We start from the raw sequence: 16,945 nt of genomic DNA, 5'->3' as shown, positions 1-16,945 counted from the left end.
AGCAAGTTTGTCCCACTACTGCCAAATCAATCCTCTTCTCCAACACCCATTTTAGTCTTTGCCAGTCTGCTCCTCAGTTCTACCAACCTCACCTCCTGGGATTCAACCCCTCATTTCCCCAACCACAGTGGAGTCCCCTCTCCCCTTTGCAGGATGGGACAGGGAAGCCATAGGCATCTTTCACCCCTCCCTTTTATCAGGCTAGGTGTTTTGGGAAGGGGCTGAGCAGGAGCAAAAAAAGATTGATTCTCTGAGCAAACATATAGGGAGTAGAGCTGCTCTGTATTGATGGGCACTTTCATGCCTGCTTCCTAAGCAGCCCAGATTGGCTACCTCAACCCCAAGAGGTGTGCATGTGAGGAAGTAGCCAATCAGAGAGGGGGGGTTCCCCCTGCTGAGCTGGAATAGTTAAAAGGCTGGAACTTCTTGCAGGACTGCAAGGATATCTCTAGAGCTCTCCACTCTCCTGACACAGTTGAAAAAAACATTAAAAGAGCTCGTAGTGTTCTTACCAGGAGGTGACACAGAAATACAATGTCACAGTGTATTTGGGAATTATCTGTGACTGAAATCTAGTGATAAGAGGGGACTGGTTTCTATTGAGGAAACTACAGTGGAATCACTACATCTTCATTTGCCCTTTTAATCTCTGCAGTGTGGAATCATAGGATGCTTTCTGCTACTCAGTGTGGAATAGTAAGGAAGAGGTTTAGTTAGCCATTAGTATTTTGCAGTGAAAGACTGGAAAAGGGGCTGGGTGAAGCAGCAGCTTAGTGCAACAGTCTTACTTCTGGAGACCTAGATTCAAATCATCTTAGCCTGACTTTTGCATTATACCATTTAATACTTCGGCATGAAAGAGAATGGTTGCTAAAGGAAAGGCTTAATGATGGATCAGTCAAAAAGTGTCAACTTTTTGGTCGAGAATTCACTTGATAGTCAGAAATATATGCAAAGAACTTAGTATACTAAGGACTTGAGACAGAAGAATGCTGGTTTGCAAATGAATGCTACATTTCATTCTATGGCGTTAGTCATGTGACCTGAAAGAGAAGAACAGCGATCATTATTCTTGTCACATAACAGGTCTCAAATAATTACATTTACACCGAGTACCTGCTCATACTGGTTAGCTCTGGTTAGCCACCCCTAAATCACTGGAAACCAAGTCGTGTGGAATTCTGAATGCAGTGGTTAATACTTTTTGCAAATAACTGAATCCACTTAGTATATACAATCACTACTGCAATATTTTTAATGTTGTTGGGTATTTGCAAATATAAAAAAAAATGCTACTTTATTTTAAACTCAGTGCATTCCTACACTGAGCCTCACACATGCCCAGAATAGGTAGTGTGTTACTATGACCTGGCTCGCCCAACATCTGTAAAGATCAGGGACTTTAGTGGGGCTTTTTTGGTGTGCTTTTATTTAATAGCTGAGCCGATTGAATCAGTTTTTGAGGTACTGCAAAATGCACGTGCACGCTCAGGTAGACACTCCCTGCGAATCAAAAGGATTTTCTCAATTAAGTAGATACAATTTTCACCTCCCTACACCAGCTTTAAACAACCTGTCCCACTGCATTATTTTAATCAATAGAAATTATCATATTTCACTGTATTTTTGTATCCTTTTTTGCTCTTACAGACTCCTTACTGTCCTGTCAAGAATTAACTCTTGCAACTTCTAGTGTTCACCTGATCTTTCAACCAACTAACCCCTTTCTCATTCTTTGTCCTCCAAAGCAGTGTTTCCCAACCAGCGTGCTGTGGCACAAAAGTGTGTCATCAGAAACAAACAGGTATGCCATGGAATTTTGCCATGTCAGTGAGCTACAATAGGTATGAGGATGGGGAATGCCTTAACAGGTGTGCCGTGGAAAATGTTTATTAATGTAAGTGTGCCTTGGGGTGGAAAAGGTTGGGAAACACTGCTCCAGAATTTTAATGATTTTTAAAGGGGGCTGTTAACATAAACTTTGCAACCATGTTTCTACAAGACCATTTCTCCAAATGAACCCAAATGTATAAGAACAAGTCATTAGTTTGATGATTCTATTAAGAAGATCAGCAGTGAAACAGTTAAAGGTGTTTAAAATTAAAACACCATTATTAGACTTCTAAGTTAGGATCTTCAATTGTGAACGGAGCAGTATCTGTCAGAATTGTATGGAGCTATTTATAATATTCTTATTAAATTCTTCTTGAAGTAATGTCCTTGAGATAAGGAAAGAAACACACAGAGCTGTAAGATTCACTTCTGGGTTCAAAATAACTGCTGACATTGTTGAAGGATCTCAAAGCATTTTACAAACTATATTTAGGAATAATTTCATCTGCCATTGAAACATAGCTGTGGATGAGGTGCAGCAGGAAATATTTATAGGCTATACAGATACTACCAATGCATAGAGCAGGACTACAGAGAAAATGCTGACTGCACTGCCATCACCAGCCTTTGCCAACATTTTGAGAGGGAGGAAAGTGGTGTTGGCCTAAAACTCAGGGGATGGCCTCCATGACCTTGAATAAGTCACTTAAGGTGAGATGTTCAAAAGGATTTAAGTGGCCTCACTGCTTTTCTTGAAGTGACCAGGAACAATATCTCTGTACTGCCATTTCCCATCTGTAAAACAAAGGAAATAATTGCTTCTGCTTCTTGTCTGTCTGTCTCATCCATTTATAGCTAAGTTTTTTGAAGAAATGGGTTTCTCTCTCCACATGTGTTTATATGGATTCTGTGTACTACTTCATACATATACTGAAGCATCCAACATAATGAAGAAGTTGGAAGTGACTAGTGCCAATAAAAACCTAGACTACACAGCTCATTACTTCCAAGAATAAAGGGAGCAGTTGGCTCTTACAGTTCCCTGTTTCCTTCTAAAATTCCTACCAAAAGAGGGACAGCTGCTTCTCCTCAAACCCTCCTGCATCTGTACTGACTTCACTCTTAGTTTTACAGATATCGCCTGGGCAACTTCAAACATATCTCACAAGGGTGATACAGATAAATGAAGCAAGCACACATCAAAGACTTCAGAAGTCAAAAGTTCCTTGTCTACATTAGAATTATGATGCCAAAGGAAATGCTATATGCAATCACTTACCTAGTCTATTAATGTGGGAGCATTGCAGTACCACTATATGGACATCACAATGTAATACACACTATGACAGGTGGGAAACTACAAATAGTGCTGGCATAAGATTGGAAAAAATGGTGAGACAGATCCAGAATTTTCAAAATGGTTCAGAGAGACAAGGGATGGACTGGGGGTATAGAATAGCCTATTAAAAACTTTCAGGAGAAGAGTCATGTGTTCTCAGAACCTTGGCCGTGCTCCTGTTCCACATGTTGGCTCAAACTTATCTTCAAAGAGAGTAAGCAAGAAAGAAATTAACAGTTCAAGTGCAGCGCTAAAGCCTTTCACTGAACTATACTGTGAGCACTTCAAGAACGTCAGAAGATTAAAAAAATCCCTCTCTCAGCCACATGTGGCCTGTAGCTGATAGCACCCTGAACATTTTTTAAAGATGTGCTTCACTGTTCAGCAATGCTGTGGGTGTTACTGAGAAGAGAGCTGTGTCAGATAATGGTCAACAAATATTTTGAACTAAATCAGAAATTATAGGCAATAACTAACTATGGTGATAAGCTTTAGAGAGGTAGATAGGTGTGTTAGTCTGGAGTCAGTCAGAAGGCAGGGTAGAGATGCAAATAAATACAGAGAGCTTTTGTACAGCCACGTGATCTCCAAATGTTTGACAAGGATTCAAATGCAAGCCTGGTGTAGTTGCTGGCTGCTGGAATGAATTTGGTCTTTTAGTTGATCCTCAAAACACCCTTATAGAATAAGTAGAAGGTAGCAACTTTAATCTGACAAATGACCAAAAGCCAAATCAGCTTCTCATGTACATCAGTATATCAACACTGACTTCAAGTGATTTGCACTGATGTAAGAGAGAGAGGAGATCAGACCAGAGTAAGGCATTTGAGCTTATTATGCAGTCTTTGGCAAATCATTTAACCTTTTTCCCAATATTCCCTTTGTACATTAGGACAACTTTTACCTACCTCACAGAAATGATGTAAGGGCGAATGGTGGTTAAGCATTTAGAAAATGAGAAGTGATTATATTTATATAAGCCGTGCATGAATAGGGCAGTGGTTCTTCCAAGGTCACATCTAAATTATTCACAAATGCAAATCTTGCACTTCTGGTCCACTTCTGGGCCTGCTGCCGAGCATGCTGGGGTCCCCCCCATGCTCCTGTGGGACGCTTCATCCACCCCACCATCGCAGCATTCACAAGCCGCCTGATACCTTGAGGTATGTAGAAAAAACATCTAAAGTTAGGTCTACGTCTGAATCGTCATATCTGTTAGACACCGACTCCATGTGACGCCCAACGACTAGGGAGACGACAATCCAATTGCTCATGAATCCTGTTACTCATTAGCCAAAGCAAGCAGGGAGCAAACACTAGCACGCATTACTCACAACAGCTTTATTCAGAATGGAGACAGCTTTGGACTAGCTCCCAAAAAACGGACAAACCGGGGAGCTGCACTGAACAATAGTTCTTTTCACATTTTATACACCTTGATTCATGTTTATTAACATTTACTCCACCTCTGTCCCTCTTTCTGTTCCACCCATTTCAAGCTCCACCTCTATTTACTGTTTACTTCATTAGCATGGAATTCCCTATGCATTTCCTTCATTTACATGCCTCTCTGCTAAGAGCACATGTGTAAGACTTTGACCCCAGCTTCTTTCAGTGAATTGTTGTTTCTTGCTGGTTCTTTCTGGTTCTTTGCTGATTTCAGCACCATCTCCAAGGTCTTGCTTCTGCTTTATCTCCTGACAATAGCTGCTGGGCTGCATCTTGTTCTTCTTATACAATGGGATCTAACACTACAACTTTGTTAGAAAACTGCTTACCTAAGTGTTTGCAATGTTATTTTTAATATATCATTCTGCCTTGTGACCAGCAGCTTTTGCTGAGACACATATTAAAGCCTTTATTCAGCTGCAAATCCAGTGCTTCCCAAAATCTAAATAGTGTCACCCTAACAATATCTTCCTGAATCTCTCCGAATCAATTTGGAGGGTTCTGATACCATTCAGAGAGATTAAAGGGTCTCCTGATTCAATTCAGATTCGGAGATTCGGCCACTGAATCGGGCTGAATCTCTGCCGAATCGAATCAGGGACCAAAGCTTCACACAGCCCTGCCAGCTCCATTTTATCACCAGGTCAACATTTCCCTCCTTCCCTAACTACCTGTCTAGCACCTATGGTCTTCCATGACCTCTGATCCTCACTGCCATGCATTTGCATTTTCAAAGACCTGCATTTTGCATATTGGTTTCTATTCCACCCAGGAGAGCACACAAATACCAGTAGATGCTCCCTATGCCTGAAGAAGGATGTTTGTGCCCAAAAGCTTGCAACGATCAATTTTTCCAACTATTTAGTTGGCTAATAGAAGATATCATGTTTACCCAAAGAACCCTGTCTGCTCTGACTTGTAGTCATTTCATGCAAAGTTACAAAATATTTAGATCCTCAAAAGCACAAGCAGACCCCTAATAGCTGCCCCCCTGGGCAACCCAGGGCAAGAGAAATGAGAGGCAAAAAGCAAGAAGAGTAGCTCAGTGAAGTGGCTGCTATCCTGGAAGTGAAGGGGCCTTGATTTCTAACCTGGACCCTTACTTCCAGCATGGCAGAAACTTCCCCAATGCTCCATTCGCCATCAGTTTTATTCACTGAATGCAAGGTGCAATGGCTCAGCTTCAAAAAAAGGTTTGGAAAGGGGTTGAATAAATGCCTAAGATGTGACATAGTGGTTATAACATTGTGCTGAAAAGTCAAATTCAAACCCTCTATGGATAAGTGAGGTGTATGATATGGGTCACCCATTTCCTGGGCGAGTCCTCTAACCTCTCAGCTATTGGAGCTAAACCATGGGACAGTCCTCCTTTTTTTCTGGAACATACACTCAGGCACACACATATCTAGCTAGTCTGCTTGTGCTCAGTGTGCACATGCATGCTTATGCATGTATATTGCAGAGGTAAAAGAAATCGCAAACTCACTCTTTGGCCAAAAGGGCCACTTACAGGGCCACTTACTGCTATTTAGGCACACAAAGTGAAATAGAATTCCAGTTTTTCTGTCTAATAATTTAGTAAATTACTGAACTATCATTGTTTTAAAAAATATATTTCCTATATCCAATATTATACTGTATAGAGAAGTGATTCTCAACCAGGGTGTCACAGCACCTAGGATGCCATGAGATCCTTTTAAAGAGTGCTGCAGGATGCTGTGCAATATTAGCACTGTTACTTGTGCAAATACCTACATGATTCACAAGATAAACCCAGAGATTTAAAATAGGAATTCACACTGTGGAAAACATTCTGGGGTCTTTCTGAGTTCTCTGCAATAGAAGAATTGCTCTACTTTCCAGTAGTCAAGAAGAGTCTCTTTTTTTAATCCTCATCATTCCCACCACCACAACCACAATAGTGCATACAGGTTCCAATTGAAATCGAGACTTCAGTATGATAAACACAATATAAATGTACAGGAAGCAGCAGCCTAGTGCATTTAGACACAACATTTGTTAATTAAGCAACAATAAAACATAGATTACTTAAAGCTCAACAGTGTGTAACTGGATGGGCTTTAATTGTTATAATTCCCCACTGAGGCACATCCTGGATACCCTCCTCTCCATTTTGATATTGAAAATGGATCATATCATCTTCAAAAATGAAAGCTGTTTTAAGAAAATTACACATGCTGCATCTCACATCAAAATATTTGCTGACCACTAATGGAAAAAAAGCAATTGAAGCAGTGAGAAGGGCTCTTGGCTTGAACAAGCAGCCTGAAAGGAAGGACCGTTATTTATATTTAGCACCTATAGATATGGATAACAGTATCTCTCTTTCAGGAAGGGAACTGTGGTTCATCTTAACATTTCAAACAAAATTTAGCAACTGGCTAGCTGACAAGCAAGTAGAGGTTCAAACAGCTGTGACCCAGAAATGGACAGCTGTACCATATATGATTTGCTGCCTTTATTTATTTATTTATTTTGGTTTTATTTTAGCGAGAAAGGAAAAATGCTCTAACCTGGCACATCTATCAACTTTTTGCTTTTGATTTTCACCTTCAACTTTTGATTTTCTTCCAACTTCTATAACTAGTATAGCCCTAATATTGAAAGGTAAGTGACAAAAAACTCAGTGTTATTCTACTTGTTAGATATTACGTTCAAGCCAATGTGTACTTTTATGGAGAATCAAATGTTATATCCAGCTAATTTGTTCTGTTTAGCTGGTAGTACTGCCCTCACCACCAGTCTCTGAATGGTTTCCCTAAGTGTATGAAGCAATATGACTCTCATCTGCCACATGGGTCATTCTTTCTGCCAGTAACAGTTTATCTGATGTAGATATCTTTTCCAATTGCTCTGTACCTCAAATCATACCTCTCAACCCAGTAAATAAAACACATGACAAAGGGCTAAACTGGTAGCAGTTCTGATGAGATAGATGTCTTGCTGAATTATTTTATTGTAATAAATGCACAGTCCCTAAAAACTGATTCGAGTTAAATTGTACTTTGATAGCAATAAAATGTAGCAGTACTTTGCTTCATCAAATAGTTCAGTGTTAAGATAATCACTAGGGGCTCCTATACACATGCAGGGAGGCTGCTCCAATGCACTGTAATTACATGGTGGTGCTTTAGTTCATTTAACGAGTTTTAGTTAAAGCACCCACACTGCCACATTTCAGCGCGGGGACGCTGATACATGTGACGCTCCGGGTACTTCAATTAACATGGCTCTCAGAGTCGCGCTAATTAAAGCCCCCTCCCAGAGCACGTTTATAAGTGCCCTAGGTCTTTTTTCTTGGTTTCTCATAGTATCTAGCCTCTATTCTCTTGGGGCAAGAGTAGGCAGGAGTGGGGAGGGGAGCTTTAGTGCCAAAATGTATATAGACTACACAGATATGCATGCACAGAGCTTCTTTGTCCTACGCCGAGTCCTTTCCTTGCACTCTCCTGGTCACAGGGTCTTGACTGTTTATTTGTGGCTGTCTAAAAGGATCGGTAAAAAAGTATGGACAAGTTCTTATGTGATTTTGATTAAAAACAGACACTTTACAGTCCTCTAGCCAGGAAGTCTAAAATGCAGTAAAATTAGGTTCTGAATAGTTCCTCCACCCATCCAGGGACTGTCTATTTATTATTAGCTCTGGAATCCAGCTACATGCAGAGCTTACTGTTGTGGAAATCAGCAATGCATTTTCCAAAAACAGTAACGGAAACATGGTACTGTCTGCCAGACTCCTTGGTAAATTAATGACATGTAGATTCTACCTAGCAAGTGAGCTCCTCCCAGCACTTGACTTCAGCTCAGCTAAAGAAAGAATCAGAATTTGTGCTTCGTTCCTGTAGCCTTTCCTAAAAAACTATTCCCTCTTTTCCTGTTCTGCCAAGCATCAGTTCAGCCCTCTGTACCCTCCTGACGACTATCCACATAGGGGGCCTGACTATTTCTCCCTTCAGGTACAGGAGTCATGCTCTAGAATAACTCCATTGACCTTGTTAGAGTTGCTGCTAATTTATGCCGGTGTAAACAAGTAGATAATCAAGCCCACAGGGTAGAAACCAGTCTTAATTCTTCATTCACATGCATTCAAACTTACCTGATATAACTAATTCTATCTTGCCATCTATAAGAAAAAGTTAGGTAGCACTAGAGGTAGCATTAAGTCCTTATCAGGGATAAACTGCATAGAGGTAGTGTCTGGGTAATATCAAAATGGTGGCAATTCTACCCTGAAAGTGAAGGATAACTGCTAAGCGAGGGGTCGATAGGGCAGAATGACCTAAAAACCTGAGAAGATGTAGGGCTGCAGCCCTACAACAACACATCAGAGATATATTCCTTACCTCCTACACGATGTCAGGGAATGCATTTGCCTCCTTCCACTTGAAGAATAGCCAGAGCAACACCAGTTAAAAATGAACAAATATAGAATTGCTTTGCACGGTGTAAAACAATTTTTGAGCAAGGTGGGAAAGGTGAAAAAGAATTTAAATGGGACTTTGAGTCATTCCAACCAATGTGAGAAATGTATTGATTAATGGACAAAAACAAAATTAATTGCTGAGGATAGGCATAATCTTATGGGACAAGTCTCTCTGCCACACAGTGGTCTCAGCCTGCTTCTCCAAAGCAGGGAGTGGGGAAGGGATGAGGGGGCAGGGGGGATCCTTCTTTTATGTTCCATCAGGCAAGCGTCTTGGTATGCACAGCAGTCCCACAGGTGCTGAAGAGTTACCCTCCCCACTTCCTTCCAGTCACATTCCCTGTTTATGGATGGCTGGTAAATATGATTCTAATAAAAGATTCCCGATTGGCTTGATTTAAATTTCTTTGTTTCACTGAAGCCTTCAGAGCTCGATCAGACCAGATTCTTCTTTGTAGTTATGAAAGGTGTCACTTAATTGGGGATGTATACTTTTAACAGAGGGATACTTTCTTATTTTCTTTCTTTTACACTATTCTCTCTGAAACAGTTTATCTAAACACTCTAACAACCACCCATTCAATACTTCAGGAATCAGAACTTGTGGCAGAGGTGATATCTTTTATTAGACCAACTAGACATTTGCAAAAAAAGGCTTTATTTGCAAGTTTTCAGACACACTCACCCTTCACCTTTCCTTGGGCAGAGGACAATGCAAAGATTGTAAAATTTCTCCTGGTTGGAAATGAAAATTCATATCTAGTTGGTCTAATAAAAGATATCACCTCTGCCACAAGTTCTGATTCCTTTTGCCTGTAGATCAATACAGCTACAACCTAGATACCTGATTATACTTCATGCATTTGCCACTGCAGCTTTGCTGCATCTGGTTCCAGACAGATTTCAGCACTAGGATATTGGCTTTCCTTGAGATGCAAATGCAGACTTCTGTTATGCAAAACCTGTGTGGCTGCCTGGTCTGAGTTGTTACACATGTGGGCTTTCTCTATGAGTACAACTGCTTCAGGTCTCTGATAGCCATACATGTCACGAATGTCAGTTCTCTGTTTACAATGGCCAATTTTAAATGGCCACAAAAAATGTTACCAAAATATTTAAACATTCACACTTAGCAGAGCACATGACAAAATAAAAAAAACACTTCATCTAGAAACTGTCAAGTTCAATTCAAGGACATATGATAGCTGACTGGTAAGATGATCTATCAACTATACACAAACAAATACCTACTTTTGCTTAAAAGCAGTGGGGCTCAACCTCTGGCCCACAGGGCTCCCTGCAGGGGAACAATGGCAGTGTTAATTGTCAAGTTTCCACAACTCCAGGGAGCCCTGCAGGTTCAGACCACAGCCTCAAACCTAGGGCCTCAACCTGCCTGCCAGTCACTCATCCGAGTCTGCTGGCTCCACATCTGAGGATTGGTGTGGAATAGGTGGTCAGAACCCAATATCTGGGTGTAGCCACCTGCCCACTCCCTGCACCTGGAGTGGCTAATTAGGATCAGTGGACCCTTTATTCCTTCCCATAAAAAATCCTGGCCTGGAAGGGGAAGTGTCTGGGCAACAAAACTCAATCTTGTACCCAGGCCTCCTCATCCCTGGTTTGTGCCTCTATTGACACAAGATGATAGATTATCTGGCTATCCAACTCTGCTTGCCCATGGACCCTGAGTTTGGCCTGACCCTTTGGCTCCCTAACCTGACACTGGTTTAATCTTCCAGACACCTGACCTGGCTAGCCTCCTGACCCTGCACTCTGCCTGACTCTCTGAATCTCTCACTTGGTTCCCTAGACAGATCATCTGGCTTCCTGGCTCCCCTATACTCAGACTCTGGACACACCCTTTGGATCTTGGTTGCTTCTTCTGTCCCTGGGTAACCCCCATGCTTGGTCACCCATGAACCAGCATGACACAGGCTGAATAATCTGTCCCTGCATGCTAGTTTGCTCCAGCACAGAGCTGGATCTGGATTCACAAAATCAGGTCAGTGAGTAACTGGATGTGGGTGCACAGAGTCAGGTCAGGCTGACATGCCAGACTGCACCCACAAATCAACCCCATGCAGGATCCAGCTGGCAGGACAACCCTGCACCTCTCATCTGGTGGACTTGGGTGCCACTGCTTTAAAGGGGAAAAAACACACCCCCCTGAAAATTTTAGCCACTGCAAAAACTAAAAGAAATATTATAGATATTGTAATAAGTTTACACTAGGAAGATTTTAATGCCACAGTATTACCTTGAACTCCTGTCAAATTTCAGAAGCACAGCAGAGTTGCATTTAAACAATAGTGTGGGAAATCTCAGGGAATGCATAAGGTGGATGGCAAACAGAGATGACAGTTCAAGCCAGTAGCACTCTTCTTTCTGAATCAGAACTGATTTAATCCTCCAAGATGACGCTGGGGGGTACTGTATTACTGGAGAAGCTATAGAGGAGACACAAAAGTTACATGCTAGCAATCTGCACAGACTAAGAAGCTTTTGAGAAATCATAAGAGTTGGGTGCCATACAAGTACATTGTAACTCTGGACATTTCCTTTCCGCTTCCTTAAATCCTCTCTGCAGGCTCTGCATGCAAGTTTTCTTCAATTCCTCTCCTTCGTTTTTGAGTACTGTCACAGCATGCTAGTGAACAGTTGTCACAGAATCCCCCCAAAAGAACCACATTTCAGCTGTGGATGAACACACTCACTTGCTATCGTTTGTGAAGTGGTTTGAGATGAAAGAGATGGTAGACAAGCATGCACTTGCTCAAGCAAAATAACTGCTTTTGTACCTCGTAGGCCAGTCTTTTCAAACCTGACCCAGGTACTAGTTCCCATGGGAGCCAAGAATATTACTAACATTCAAAGCAAGCCATTTTATTATTAGAAATTAGAAATACAGGATTGAAAGGGACCCTTAGGGTCCCCCAGCCCATCTCAATTTTTCTCCCCCTGCTCTCTCACAAGTGCCATCTCAATCTCTTCTGAAAAAGTATCAAACATCATCTGCATTAAGAAAAAATAAAAATCAGAAAAAAATTAAGACTTCAAAACTCATCGTTTCTCCCACCCCAATTCCAAGAACTCAGGAAATAGTTTATTTAATTTGTTTCACTGTTTCAAGAGTGGTTAATAGTAACTAGTAATAGAATTAATCTTATCTATAACTCCATAAAACCTGTTAGGACTATGCAGTAAGGGCAGGGAACAAGCAGTAGACACACTACTAAGAACAGGTTCAGGCTTAAAATACAAAAACCTCCCTCTCTCAGGAGTTCTGGTTTAACATGGAGAATATGAATTTGGGAAAAGCTTTTTCCTGCATTCAGCTTCAAGTTAGGAAATTACAAAACCAGTAAAATTACAAAACCTATCCCCATAGTTTCCTTCAACACTCAGTGTCTTTGTATTTCCTCAGAACATCCTTCCTGGTGCTTGATCAAGGACATTTCTTTCTGCCAGTGGGAAGTGTCTTGGCTCCTTTAATTCAGGAGCATTAAACTCACCTCATACCCTGGGCCTGATCTGAATAACAGGGCTCCTTGCAAGCCAGATCTGGTCTAGGGCACAGGGTGGCTCTGGTGGCAGTGGCAGCTCCAGCTCCCACTATGTGCCCTATGCCAGACCTGGAGCTGCCACCCCCATGTCAGAGCAGCAGCTTCAGCTCTGGCACAGAACACATGGTGGCAACAGCTCTGGCTCCAGGTCCAGCATGGGGCATGTAGTGGTGGTGGGGGCAGCAGCTGGGCTGGGCTGCATCAGCTGGTTAGCTCTCCTGCCACTTACTGCCATGTCAACAAAGGCCCGAGCACTCTGGATTCTGGGGCTGGTCACGCTCCCTAATTTCCTGTGACCCATCGGTAGCTTGGTAGGCCAGATACAGTAGCTCCATGGGTCAAATCCAGCCCACGGGCAATATATTTGACACCCCTGCTCTAATTCATTCCCAGATGGGAGTCTTGAGAGAACTCTGAACCCCTGCTTAGAGTTGAAACAAAAAAAACCCATAAAAAACCCAAACTAAACAAAACAAAAGAAACCCCCTTCTTGTCTTTGTGGGCCTCCTTCCAGGAGGGCAACAGTTGTCCTAAACATCTGTCAGAATCTATAACTTCCCATTTACCTAGCAAGAATATTTGAAACAGCTTGTAAACAGCCAATTTTAATCAGCTAGCCCCAAGTTAATTAAAAAAAATAGCTGTCTGCTGTTTCAGAAACCTGCACACTCTAATGTTGTTTTTTCATACACAGAAGTATGTACATACACAGAGGTCTAGATTATGTTTAATACGATTCAGTCTCCTGCTGACCTTGGGCAAAAAAAGATGTATACAGCTGTTAGCTACGCTGATAAATGTGATAAACTGGCATGTTGATTTGTATTACAGCATGCCAACTAATTTGCCAAATGAGCCGGATGTGAGAACAAGCAGGGGAGATGGCAATAGTCAGATAAACAAACATCCTCCAGATCAGATCAGCACCATCAAAACAGCAGGGTAGTAACCCTAAACAGTTCGCTTGTTGTGACAATAGCCTTCCTCACCCTCCCAGCCCAGATGTACATAGATAGTGCCACTTTAAACAGAGGTGCTGATCTATGCAAAGTTAACACCTAGCTCCATCTGGTCCAGGAGAGGAAAGGATAGATAGCTTCAGAAATAAGGCTTAGGTGCTGGCCTTCAGGTACTTTCTTTAGTCCCAGTCCTTCAAAAAAGTACAAACATGTTTAACGTTACACATGTTCACACCCCCACTGACATTAATGGAACTACTCCCAGTGTATAACATTGAGTAAATACATAACTCTTCAGAAAAATTTAGGCTTATACTTATATTGACTGCTTGCATGTCCTTTGTATGGCAAGATACTGCCATCTACAGTAGCCATAGCAGGCAATGCATTTGCTGTCAGATCTTGTCTGCAGCTTATTAAAAAGCAACTAAAATGGGCAAAAAAAATAGTGCCAGAACCTTGAGACCTAAAAATCTAACTTCTCACACTGTTGAAAAGCACTGAAAAACAGAACCATTTTCAAGATTTTTTTTTTTTTAACAGCGTTACCCAATTTTCTTTCCCCACATATACCAACTTATCCCAAACAATACTCCCTTCAGTAGCTTCCTGCAGGTTATTCCAGGAGGAGAAACATCAAGAAGAAATACAAGTTTCGATTTGGAGGTACATGACATAACACGGGGGTGTCAGAGAGCACTGGGAGTTTGGATGTGTTGACCTTCCTCAGGATTGCCCCCCACAAGTATTTACAAACCCGGAATCAGCACACCCAAGGCAGGAGATGAGCTCACATGGCTTTAAAAACATTTTATCTGCGTTCCTCTGGCTCCCACTCGCATCCCAAGGTCCTGCGGCGCTGGGAGAGAAAACACACACACACACTGACCAAGCCAACAGCTCGACTGAAGCCGCACTGCACTTTTAGCCTTCTTCTCATTAGCTTTCCGGCATTAGGCGCCTCACTCAGCCTCTTTGGCTCTGCTTCTGCCCAACTGGCAGCCCACAGGCACACCGCACCTCCCATGCCTCCAGCTGCCATGGTGGCTGGGAGCACTGGCTCCCCCCTCCTCTTCCATAGGGTTGCCAACTCTATTTGAACCTATTCTAGGAGGTTTCATCACATTACATAATGGCTGCTCTACTGTACTGAGTAGACTTTGTCAGGAGAGCAAATGCACATCCCTACTACATTTAAAAAACCCACTGGACTGCTGTACAAGTTGAATTTCACATTTAATATCTATTTTAATGAATGCCTTATCATTTATCTGCTGGGTGACTCTCAGCAGCCTCCTGGAGATTGCCCTGGAGCCTCCAGGAATTAAATATCATTCCTGGGTGGCAACCCTACTCTTCCAGGTTCTGGGAACTCGTGGGTGCAGGCCAGCGTGCTGGGAGCAGGGTCTGCATTGCACTCTGGGGGGAGAGGAGTCACGCTGGGCACAGAGCAGGGCTGCTGCCCAAGGTGAGGCTGGCCCAATGCCTGCAGCCTGAGCCCCCTCCCCAAGGCTGGGTAGCCCTGTTCTGCCGCAGAACCTGAGGCACCAAAACCCATTTCCTCAGAAACGAGCCCTCCACCACGTGCATCCCGGAGCTGGTGCTTTACCAGGCGCGGAGCCCTGCGATTGGCCAGCCCGGGGGCGGCAGAACGGGCCAGCCCCGCCCGCGGGAACCACATGAGCCGCGCATGCGCCGCGCTCGTCAGAAAGCTGCAGCTGGGGAAGCCAGAAGAGGTGGGGAGGGAAATCTACTGCCTCAGGGAAGCGAAGTGCCTAAGCGCATGCGTAGTCCAGCACAGGCGCCACTCCCCCAGCAGGAAGTGACCGTACTGCTTCCGGGTCAGAAGGGAAATTGGCTGTGGACCACGTGGGAGCTTCCGTGCTGCATGTGGAAGCCGGCGCGCCAGGTTGGTGCCGGGACCGGGTTCCTGGGGGCGCCGCGTGTCTCCTCCCATCCGTTCCCGGGGGGACCCCCAGGGTTGACCCTGCCTGCACGTGCCAGAGGCAGCTGGCGGGATCCCGCTGTGCAGCGGCTCCCCGTTTCCAAGCCCTGCCTGGGTCCCTTTTTTAGAGCTGGGCTGTCACTTCTGCGGTGCCAGCGTTTGTGCCACCCGCGGGGCCCGCCTAGATACCTGGGAGCTGCTCACCTGTGCGTTGTGCCACGTATGCAATGGGTGCCGGGACAGTCGCATCCATCGGGAAGCAGTGTCCCCCACGGGATCCGCACTGACACTCTACCCTCATGCGGGGCGGTGGCTGGAGCTACGATTCATGTCACTGGCACTTCTTAATCGCTGAGGGCAGGAATGTTGTCGGGTTTGACGTAAACTGATGGAGAGAGCAGGTCCCGAGAAGAGTCTGGTGTGGTGTTTTGTTTTGGCATGCATATGACTTGGGGGGGAGGGGTTTCAGTGAGGGTTAATGACTTGTTTTGTTGGGTTTTTTTGCAGGCACGTAAAAAATGACTTCCCTCGCCCAGCAGCTGAAACGGCTTGCTCTACCCCAGAATGATCCCAGCCTCCTGTCTCGAAGTGAAGCAGCTTCCTTGCTGTTTGATTGCAAAGAAGCTGCAACTATTGACCGGGACACCTTCTTCGCACTTGGTGAGTGAGGCAATAGGGGTGCCCTGTAAATGCAACTTTACAGTCACATTTCTGTTTGGAAATAATGTTGGTCTCGGGTAATGTGGCTGAAAGTGATGAGAGGGAAAACATCTCCTGTGCTTTGCCATCTCTGTCCTCTGTCGGTTTGACCGCGCTCGGAGTTGTCTCTTTACCTTTATGTTCTACCGGTTTGTTCTGGCCTAGGGGCGTCAAACTCATCAAGCTGCACAGGCTGGATGAGGCTAGCTGAGTTAGCCTGCAGGCTGAATCAGGCTGCACTGGAGCCAGCACATATGGCCAGTCCATCAGGGCACCATATGCAGTGTGCATTCACCTCATGCTGACCCCCTCTTCCACTCCAGGTGTGTGCTACATGTGGGGCCAGGGGGGTGCATGCTGCACATGGCACTCTACGGGACCAGCCCTGTAAACTAGCTCCAGTCAGGGCTGGCCCCCGATCTAGTACCTGAGGCCATAGATCATAGAAAAGTCATGTGTGATCGTATTATTTATGAATCAAGAGATGCTATGTATTTACTTATAGGTTTTTCCCATACCTCTTCTGATTGGTTGGTTCCCTTCTGTTTTTTACAGGCAGGACCTCTTTGAACTTAGTGTGTAATATTGATACTGATTTTATATCTGGGGAAACAGAGGCAGGAGGTGCAATGACTTGTCCAAGTTCATAGATGTTTGGGTCGGAATGAACTTTAGCAGATCATCAAGTCTGAATCCCTGCCCTGGGTAGGA

The 16,945-nt window shown here is 43.7% G+C and overlaps 1 protein-coding gene and 1 long non-coding RNA gene across 6 annotated transcripts in view; one reads left to right on the top strand and one right to left on the bottom strand.

Annotated features, from left to right (window-relative positions):
* Positions 1–642: 642 nt before the first annotated feature.
* LOC112551647 lies at positions 643–15,329 on the bottom strand. 2 transcript variants are annotated; one of them, XR_003095943.1, is made up of 4 exons: positions 15,200–15,329; positions 11,326–11,515; positions 4,081–4,329; positions 643–1,043 (listed from the first exon to the last, which is right to left on the bottom strand). It is a non-coding gene; the product is annotated as an uncharacterized LOC112551647 (long non-coding RNA). The 2 variants fall into 2 exon arrangements; XR_003095944.1 differs by lacking the exons at positions 643–1,043; positions 4,081–4,329 and adding an exon at positions 7,238–8,127.
* Positions 15,330–15,361: 32 nt separating this feature from the next.
* Positions 15,362–16,945, top strand: part of HEATR1 (HEAT repeat containing 1) — a 52,304-nt gene continuing 50,720 nt past the window's right edge. For 3 of the 4 annotated variants that reach the window (XM_014523975.2, XM_025213591.1, XM_014523974.2), the window contains exons 1-2: positions 15,362–15,499; positions 16,043–16,195. In XM_014523975.2, coding sequence (XP_014379461.1) covers positions 16,054–16,195 — 142 coding nt within the window. In that variant the 5' untranslated portion in view covers positions 15,362–15,499; positions 16,043–16,053. Of the gene's footprint in view, positions 15,500–16,042; positions 16,196–16,454; positions 16,558–16,945 lie in introns of those variants that run through there. The other variant, XM_025213580.1, reaches the window with a different exon arrangement.

The sequence above is a fragment of the Alligator sinensis genome, unplaced genomic scaffold (assembly GCF_000455745.1).
Source record: "Alligator sinensis unplaced genomic scaffold, ASM45574v1 scaffold93_2, whole genome shotgun sequence".
In the NCBI taxonomy this organism is placed as follows: Eukaryota; Metazoa; Chordata; order Crocodylia; family Alligatoridae; genus Alligator; species Alligator sinensis.
This window is presented reverse-complemented; position numbering and strand designations above follow the sequence as displayed.